Source organism: Mustela lutreola, chromosome X (assembly GCF_030435805.1).
Source record: "Mustela lutreola isolate mMusLut2 chromosome X, mMusLut2.pri, whole genome shotgun sequence".
Classification (NCBI taxonomy): domain Eukaryota; kingdom Metazoa; phylum Chordata; class Mammalia; order Carnivora; family Mustelidae; genus Mustela; species Mustela lutreola.
Window position 1 is genome coordinate 1,388,224 of NC_081308.1, and position 9,834 is coordinate 1,398,057.

The following is a 9,834-nucleotide window of genomic DNA, read 5'->3' on the forward strand; positions in this document are numbered from 1 at the left end:
GGTGGGCAACGTCCAACTGTGGTTGCCTTGCCCCATGCACATCCCAAGCACTCTGCTGAACTAGGTCATTGACGTTCTTGAGTAGGCTCAGCAAGGGGGTTCTGATGACACCCACACGTTAGGTTCACTCACCTTCCCATGGTGCCCTAAGAACGCTAACCCTAACCCATCTGTATTACCTGAGGTTCCCCAGAGAAACAGAACCATTGTGATCTATCTAGATAGAGATGTAGGTATAGATCTGTGGAAAGAGTCTGATTGTAAGGAATTGTCCCCCATGATGGTAGACGCCGAGAAGTTCTGTGATCTGCTGACTGCAAGCTGGACAGCCAGGAGAAGCTCAGGTGTGGTTCAGTCCCACTTCAGAGGACTGGGCACCAAGAAAGCTGGGGGGGCAAGTCCCGTCCTGAGTCTCAAATCCCAAGAAGTAGGAGTGCCCATGCACAAAGGGCAGAAGAAGATGATTGCCCCATCTGTGAGCTCTGTTCCGTGCAGGCCCTCTACGGGTGGATTGATGCCCATCCTCACTGGTGAAGGCCACCTGCTTCACGTAGTCTGTAGATACAGACATTAATCTTTTGCGAGAACATCCATATGGACGTACCCAGAGGGAACGTTTTTCCGGTCATCTGGGCACCCTGGGCCCAGTCAAGTGGACACAATTACCCTTCACAGCATCCTTGCCTGACTCACAGAGTGGGATGTCCTGTGCTGCCACCATACTTAGAAATAGCTTAGCTGTCCACATGGCAGAGATACACGTGGTGTGAGAGTTGCTGATAACACGTGGAAACCACATTGCAGTAAATCCACTGGAAGTAGCAAAGGGGATCAGCAGCTTTGATGTTCCAAAAATGTGTGAAGAGGATGATGTCCAGGACATCCCACTCCGTGATGGGTACCCTGCTGCCTCGCCTGAGAGCTTCTGCCTCTAACTGTTAGGACCCCTGCACTGGCCACAGGATCTACCCGACACCTGTTTTACACTGGAAGCGATAGGTGTAGTCAGATGAATTCCAATACCAAGTGGGATTTTTGGGGAGCAGTATGGCTGGTTCTTCGTGTCAAGCAAACAGGCTAGAGGTGGCGTTGGAAGTTGAGCAAGACTCAGGAGTGGGGTTTCCTCCATGGTCACCCTGGGGTCCTATGTCTTGACACTGAGTCCCACCTTTTTCCGGTGGGCGAGGCTTCCAGCCACGTGTCCTGTGTGTGGTCTGCTTTCCGCCAGTGTTCCCAGTCATGGTTCCATGTGTTTCTTCCCGCAGCTGACTCCCCGGGGGTAATCCCTGGCATCATTGGGGCCGTCGTAATGGCCGTGGTCGGAGCGGTCTCTAGCTTTATCGCCTACCAGAAGAAAAAGTTGTGCTTCAAAGAAAACAGTAAGGTTTTTGCGGCCGCGTCCTTCCCTTTATGCCTTACTAACTTGAAAGCTCTGCTGTCTCGAAACTAAAACAATGCAGAAGTCCCGTTGGCTTGAGACATGTGGGAGGTGGTCGATAGTTCGAGAGATTGCTGGGATTAGTGGGATTGGACTCTGTAGCTTCCGTACCAGTGCCACCCGTGTGTAGTTGTGCAAATTTTGCCAGTCAGTAACCATCCCTGTCTTTGGGTTTTCCATCTCTAAAGGGCAGAGATGATCATCTGCACACCACCAGACTTTTGTGAGGATTCATAGGGCTGTGTGTCAAAGTCTCGACCGGTCGATTGGAGAAATGTTAGCTCTTGGAAATGTTTATTCATCCTAATTTATAATTGCGGTCATCCTCATCCCCCTTATGACAAGAGTGATGACGGGGGCGGGGGGTGGTCCACCATATTGTTTGCTCCAACCAAGGGAATTAAACTCGGAACGCGGGATGGCTGATTGCCTTTCTGGTATGACCCCGAACTGAACAGGTACTCGCAAGGGTTTGAGGGTGGGATATAAAATTTATAGGAGAATGGGGAGGTGTCCCACCCACCAGCATAGGGATCGGAACTCCAACGTTGGGTGTTTGGGTACCATACAGGCAAGAGTCCTTGAAATACATAGGATTTGCCTTGAAGTCTGTAAGTTTGGTTTCAAACATGGCTCATGTTCTTGTATCTCTGGGTTGCTCTATGTCTTGCCTTCCCTCTTGCAAGATGAACACGAGGGGTGGACTCTGATGTGGCTTTAGGGGTCCCATGGTCTGTGGGTGGAGCCTCATGCTGTCTGAACTTCTCAACCCACCTGTAGTTTCAAGTCCAGATTCGTACTTAGCCGTTGACCTCCATCTTCAAGGACCACCACCTGAGGGCTGTAGGGAAATTCACAAAAGATTTGAATAGGTGGTGATACAAAATTTGTCTATAAGGAGGGAGTCTACCCTTAATCTCCTGTCATTCTCGATTTTTAGATTCACAGACTCTGTCTGTAGCCTGAAACTGAAAGTCCCAAATGGCTTGTAGGTTCAGAGACTTAACAGAAGCTACTGTTTACCCGATTATGTCTATTTTCCACATGTGACCGGGCGCCTTCCATCAGGGGCCCTCAGGAAACCATGCTCGGTTGCCTGAATGTTGAGTGTCCAGCATGTCCAAATGGATAGATGACCGAGGTCAAGGACACGCCCAAGTGGACAGATGACCATGGTCAAGGACGTGCCAAATGAAGAGCAGAATTGGTCAAGGAAATGCCCAAGTGTGAGGTCAAGGACATGCCCAAATGGAGAGAGAACCAAGGTCAAGGACGTGCCCAAGTGGACTTCATTTCTGCTTCCCTCTCCGAAAACGCTCAGCTCAGAGCCTCATGCCCAGCCAGGAGAGAAGGAAGGCATGCCTGCTAGGGAAGGATGCATGGAAAGTCTGGGCACAATGGTTTTCTGAAAATCTATAAGTGACTGTCAAATCCAATTTGGATTTCCAAATGCAGTCATATCGTGGACCTGCAAAGCCTTTCTGTCACCTTGGGTTTGAGATATATGACCCCCTTGGATGTTACGATGCCAATTAGATTTCATTTGTTGAGGCACAGGGATTTGGGGGAGGACCCAAGAATCATAATGGACTTGATGTTGTCCCGTACTTGGAATGGGATGAGGAACTTGGAAAACCAAGTGTTCTCCATCTCCCTGTCCCCGATTCCTGGCCATTCATTGACCCAGAATTTTGTACAGTCTCTCGTTCTGCATGAGCAAAGGGAACTTTCCACTGGGGGCGACTTTACCATCTTGATTTGCTTTCTGGTTTTTATGGGATTTATGATCTTTGCTGATATAGACACACAAAGAAAATGTCCCAAAACCCCCCCAAAAAACAAAAACAACGCAACAAGGAAGCTGGTAGCTCTGATTTCAGTCATTAGGGACCTTAGTCTGTAGCTATAAAATGCCCATAAGACAAAGAAAATCAGGTGCTGTTTTTCAGTAAACCCCAGGATGGTATCACAGAAGAGTGAGTCATCTCTTCCACGTCCGTGAAGAGACATTTTGGTGTTCTTGACCTATTAGTAGATGAACTCAGGGTTTGTCTCCATGGCACATTTTTATAAAGTCGTAGAATTGAAGTGTTGGATTCAGACATTGGGATCGTGAACATCCTAGACCTTTTGGTGGAGTTTGTGCAGGACTGTTGGTGGGTGTTCTTGTTGGGATGGTGGTTTAAAGAAGCACGTACCCGCGTGGACAGTTCCTAAGAAGGATGTGGCCTTGGTGCATCCCAGTGCATTCAAGAAACCATGGTTTTTTGGGGAAAACCATGGTTCTACAAGAGTAGGTGGTTCTCCAAGACCTTGCCATCCCGTTGAATTTGGTAGGGTCTGTTGAGTTGTACGTGAAGGTCCGTCTCCACCAACTGGGTGGTCTCTCTACGGGGAAATGCATCCATCAGATACCAGACTTCCGGCTCTACGTTCCCTGAAGTGCTTTTTAGTATCATGTTGGGAGCCGATGCCTGGAAGAGTGTCCGTGGCCAACGCGGCTTGGTAGATCTGTCCTATATTCCTGGAGATGTCCGTGTGTGCCCAAGAGTTTAATGTGGCTTTTTTGCAAATGGCGCACGGTGGCCTGTTTTAAGAGCCGTCTCGGGCATGGGCTCGTGGCCAATGTGGGTGTTTGTGGATGGCTGTGTTGGCTTTGCGCGGCCAACGGCATGCATGGTGACGCACTCTGGGGCTGTCTCTTGCTGTGCACGATGCTTTCCTTCTGCATGCATGGTGGCGGATGTGGGCTCTCCCGTGTGTCCTTGTGTTATTTCCGGCAGGAGTTTGAGGTATTGCTGGGCTGACCTGCTGGCCTGTGCCTTGTCTTCCTCTCCCTGTCAGCGTCGATGCCCTACTTTCACCGCCCTCTTGTCCTTGAACTGGCTTCCGTCTCTGACCCATGTCGCCCACTGCCCCTTGGCCTTTAAGCATCGCTTTTTTAAAAAATCCTAAAAACCCCGCTGTCCTCCTGAACACCAAGACTGTCTTTGTCAGAGCCGGCGGCTGCTGCCCTGGGCTTTTGCACGCGCCGGGACCTCTGCGGAGCTCCCCGGTCCCTTTTCCCGTCTGGTTCGGTTTTCATGTCTCGACCTTTCGTTTCAGATGAGCCGCGGCCGTAGGGACGAGCAGGAAACCGTGCGCACGCCTGGAGCTGCCCCCGTGTGATCTGGCATTTGCCCCGCTCCCTGTGGCGAGTTAGTCCGTTGCCATGGGAATGGGATGCTTCCCCCGCCCCCCCCCGCCCCGCCAGCCCACCCCAATCCCCGGATCCCGCGCATAGTATTAGGCTATATTCATGCACAAGGAGTTTTAGGACGTGAGGAGGAATGCAGCTTTTCTTCTGAACTTAAATCCGAGGCAGGCAGGGTGGCAGGTCCAGGGACGGGGCTTAGTCTGTGCCTCCATCCCGCTCCCAGGCGTCGGTCAGATTCCCGTTTGCAGCGGAACGGGGCCAAACGGAGGGTCCGGAGGCAGAGCCCGCGTTGCGTTTGCAGCTTTCAACGTCTGACTTTCCTGCCCCCGGAGTCCTTGTCCTCTGCACGTCCAGGAAGCAGCTCCTTGCTGTCTCTCTGACCCGTATTATTTAAAACATAATAATAATACGGGCCTGTCCTGCTTGACTCGCTTCTCCAGTAAGGAAAGGAAAAAGAAAAAAAATCCCATGATTTAGGAACAACCTAAAAATTTCACCGTGGTCAAATTTGAAGGTCTGTGGAGAACGGAGTGCGGCGTGTCCCCGGGCCGGAGACTCCGAGCACTCTAGATCGTCCCGTAAACGGGAAATCATCCGTGGCTGTTTTCCTGCCCCGGGCACGTTCCGGCTTCTTTCCCTGGGTCTCTGGAAGGTTGTGGGGTTTGCATGGGCTCTAAGTGCTTTGCTTCTGGGTCTGGTCCCCGCCCCCTCCACCGCCTCTGCGGAGGATGGAGGATGTCCCTGCTGATCTGTCCGTTCCTATAAAATGAGGCTTGTTCCCCGGTGGGTCTGAACCCGGTCTGTCCGCTCCCCTCCCGAGAAGGCAGCCGTCCGGGTAACTGCCTCCAATCAGGCACGGCGGATCGGCGGTGCGCCAAGACTGTGGTCTCGGCTCCAAATGCACCTAACAGTCCCCAGCCACAGAGGCTCGTAAAGCTGCCCCTTCTATGACGGTCCTGCTAGGGACGAGGGGTCCTCAGCGCCGACGCAAAGCGTGTGCATTGGTTTTGTTTATTTTGAGAGACGCTGTGGGTGGCCTTTCCTGGTCGCAGGGCATGGTGGAGAGGGTAGGATGCAGGGTGCGTCTTGTGGAACGGGGTGTCCCCTTAGGGGCAGAGGTGCATCGCGTAGGTCCCCTCTGGGCTGGCGTAGGTCCCCTCGGGGAGACGGGGAGTCTGGCTGGGCACCCCTGCTAGTCGCAAGGCCTGGGGTCTCCTTTGAATGCCGGCCCCTGCCAAGGGGTGGGAACAGGTCCAGCAAAGAGCCCGGCGGTCAGGATCTGGGGGAGACGCCCGGGTGGCCAATTCCCGTCTGACTCACGACGCGTAGCACCAGCGGTCCTGGTGTTTGCACTCCGTGCCCCGTGCGTGCTCCTTCTGGGGTCCTGCTCCCTCCAACGTCCAGCCGTGATGCCAGCACCTCGAGAAGGTTCTCCGAGGGCCCGTGGTGTGCGACGCCGACATCGAAAAGCCTCAGAAGGGCACGTGCCCTTTCCGGTGTTGTCCCCAAGGGGACGTTGCCGTGACGACGCTGCGTTCTTCCAAGCGTCCGTGTCGCACTTGGCTCTGTAGAGTCCCCCGGCGGCCTGTCCTCCTGCCATCGGCGGGGAACCCCGCGTGGGCTCAGGACCTCCCTCCGGAGACCCCGTCCCCGTCCTGCGGGAGACGCGCCGCTGGTGCCGTTCAGGGCCTCTAGCAGCTCTGGGTGTCCCGCACGTGGGGACAGGGCCGCCGACGGTGGGATTCAGGCACACCTCCCGGGACCCGCAAGGAAGGCGTGTGACGTGTCTGCTCTGTTCTCGCCCCGAGCCGGGCACTTTTGCACCAACGTCCCAGCTCTGTGAACCGTGTGGGGCGGCGTCCGCTCGGGGCCCCGAACCCCGAGCGTCGCCGTCCAGAAATAAAACGCCTTTTGCCCGCGACTCTGTCCGTTGTCTTGAATTCCGTCGACTTCCGGAGGGGATCCTGGATCCCGATCATGGGGAGGGCACGTGCTCGTGTGCTCGGATGCCAAAGAGAAATTTCGGGGGAAAAAAAGTTTTTTTAATTGACCAGAACAGGGAAAACCCGAAATCAAGCCAACGGGACTCAGTGAGGCCCCCTTAGTGTTCGGTTTTATATGGACAAAGCTGCCCCGAGTGGGTCTGGGCCTACGCCCCTCCAGGTCCCGCTGACGTGGGCCGGTGGGGAGGTGAGTGGGGGCTCCCCGTGCTTGGCGGTGACATTACGGGGGTCTTCTGGGTACTAACCCCCTTGGGGTATCTTCTGTGCTTCCTTTCAGCCGACCAGGGTGAGGCCAGCACCAAGAACCAGCAGAGCACCAACGCCGACCAGCCCGGTGAGCCGCGGGGCCTGGGACCGATGTCTTCCCGGGACCACGAGCAGAATGAGGTCCACGGGGTGGTTTTATTCCTCCCAACAAGGGGAGCTTCTTGGGGTCCAAGTTAGACGCTGGACCATCGGGTCCACTTTCAAAAGCCGCGTTGGGAAAAATAAATAAATAAAAATAAGGCGTCTGTGAGCGCGTTTCCCCTATTTATAGGGACGTGGGGACGCACCTGTTTGCCCCGCGAGAGGCAGCCTGTAGGGAACGGGACACGAGCGGACCCGAGGTCAGGGTCGCGTGACCTCGTAACGAACTGTCCGTTTAAGAATGGACACTTCGGGGACGTCCGTGTCTCACGGGCTGCGACGTCCCGTGGTAAACCCTAAATGAGCTGCGGAGCGAAATCGCGGCCCCACGTCATTAAGCAAAACCACGGGAACTGGGTTGAGGAACTCACGGACGCGGAGATGGGGTGGATCAGAGACATTTTTGTCGCCAGGAGGAAACGCCTTCTCCTATTTGTTTTTCCTACTTTTCTAGGAATATGTATTTGTTTTCCCTAGGAAAAAATGCCTTCTGTATTTTTTAATCTGGTTTTTCCTGCAGTATTGTCGTTTTGTTTTGTTGGGGTTTGGGGGGTTATTTTGTAGGAGAAAATGCCTTCTCCTATTTTTTTTTTTTCTACCTGTCCTGGAGTATGTATTATTATTATTTTTTAATCTAGGAAAAGATGCCATCTTTATTTTTTAATCTTATTTTTCCTGCAGTATTGTCATTTTGTTTTGTTGGGGTTTGGGGGGTTATTTTATACGAGAAAATGCCTTCTCCTATTTCTTTACCGAGGAAAATAATGCCTTCTATGTGTTTTATCCTATTTTTCCTGGAATATGTTTTAACTTTTTTCTTTTCTTTCTTTCATTCTTTTTTTTTTTTTTTGAAAAAATGCTTTCTCTTATTTTTTTTTCCTACTTTTCCTGGAGTATGTATATTTTTTTCTGGGAAAAATATGCCTTCTATATTTTTCCCCATTTTTACCTGGAGTATGTTTTTGTTTATTTTTTCTAGGAGAAAATGCTTTCTATTTTTACCCCTACTTTTCCTGGAGTATGTATTTTTTTTCTAGGAAAAAAAAATGCCTTCTATGTTTTTTAATCCTATTTTTCCTGGAGTATTTTTGTTTTGCTTTGCTTTGTTGTTTTGGGGGGGGGGTTTAGTTATTTTGTAGGAGAAAATGCCTTCTGTTTTTTTCCTTAGGGGGAAAAATGCCTTCTATATTTTTTTCTCCTATTTTTCCTGGAGTATGTTTTTATTTTTTTTGCTTTTTGTTTTTTTAGGAGAAAATTCTTTCTCCTATTTTTTCCCCTAGCTTTCCTGGAGTATGAAATTTTTTTTTTTCCCCTAGGAAGAAAATGCCTTCTTCATTTTTTCCTCATTTTTCATGGCGTATGTTTTTATTTTTATTTATTTATTTTTTTTCTAGGAGAAAATGCCTTTTCCTATTTTTTCCCCCTCCTTTTCATGGAGTATGTATATTTTCTTCTAGCTAGAATTGATCATACACTGAAGTTTGTTGACTCTTTTTCCCCAAGCAGGTCAGAGTCAGGATTTAGCTTTGTGTCGGGGACGGGTTTCGCGCTCACGTACCTTCTAGGGGAGTCACCCGCGTCTGAAATGTTTCAGGAGCAGCCGGTGACGTGCGGGTTTTGGGGGGAGCCGGGAACGCCTAGTAAAGTCTTCTCTCGTCTGTTTGTCCTTGACAGTTCAGTGGAGTCTTCTGGAAAAATAGAAGCTTGGCCTCGGCGCACGTCCGCGACGCAATTCCCAGCAGAAGGACAAGACTCGCCGGCTGCGTCTTCCCGAAAAACCCGTGCACGGGCGGCGACGGTGGCCACGGCGGGCTCCAGCCCCGTCCTGCCCACGCCTGTCCTTACATTGAGATGCTTTATTTTGACCTTGAGATGCGTCGCGCCCGTTTGCACCACGCCGGCTAGACGAAGGGGCTTCTAACGCTGCGTGTCACCTTCAGAGGGGAACTGTGCTTCCCTCTCCGGGGCTGTTAGGGCTTTCCCCGTGGGGTGGGAGACACCGATTGTCCGTGGCAGAGTCTTTCCAATACCGACCCCGCACACATTCCCCTCCCGGAACTCTGGGCCGTTTACCACACCCCGTGCTGACGAAACAGAAGCGTCCGTGCATTGACCCTCGGATACAGTGAGATAAACCTTCCACTGGTGTCCTCAAGGTTTCCTCCATTGGGTAGGATTTTTGTTTTGCTTTGTTTTATTCTTGTTTTCCACACCGGACTAATAAAAGAGAAACAAGAAACCAAGTACTTTTTTACTTAAATATTGTCCCATGGGGTCACGTTTAAAGAAGGCTGTGGAAACCAGTGGGATGGACCCCGTGGTCCCTTTTCTGAGACTGTAGGACGGACGATCAACCCAAGTGTGCCCCTGTGTTTTCGGGGTTTTTCTTTCGCTGCCTACTTTCCTTTACTGGCCTTGGTACATCGGGAATGAAGCTTCTCAGCATCCAGATACTCCCCTGCAGTGCATACTTCTCTGTATTCAGACACTCCCTTGCTTGAGATACTCCCCGAATCATATACTCCCCGTATTGCATACTTCTCTGTGTTCAGATACTCCCTTGCATCAGATACTTTTGTACATCCAGATACTCCCCTGCATTGCATACTTCTCTGTATTCACATACTCCCTTGCTTCAGATACTCCCCTGCATTGCATACTTTTCTGTATTCAGACACTTTTCTGCATTCAGATACTCCCCTGCATCAGATATTTGTATACATTCAGATACTCCCCTGTATTAGATACTTCTCAATATTCCCTTCTCTATACTCCCTTGCTTTTAGATA

The 9,834-nt window shown here is 51.2% G+C and overlaps 1 protein-coding gene across 1 annotated transcript in view; it reads left to right on the forward strand.

The window, feature by feature from the left end:
• Positions 1-9,288, forward strand: part of CD99 (CD99 molecule (Xg blood group)) — a 31,680-nt gene extending 22,392 nt beyond the window's left edge. Inside the window, exons 8-10 of the mRNA XM_059156704.1 lie at positions 1,266-1,379; positions 6,915-6,971; positions 8,720-9,288. Of these exons, the coding sequence (XP_059012687.1) occupies positions 1,266-1,379; positions 6,915-6,971; positions 8,720-8,745 (197 nt within the window). The 3' untranslated portion in view covers positions 8,746-9,288. The remainder of the gene's footprint in view (positions 1-1,265; positions 1,380-6,914; positions 6,972-8,719) is intronic.
• The last annotated feature ends 546 nt before the right edge of the window (positions 9,289-9,834 follow it).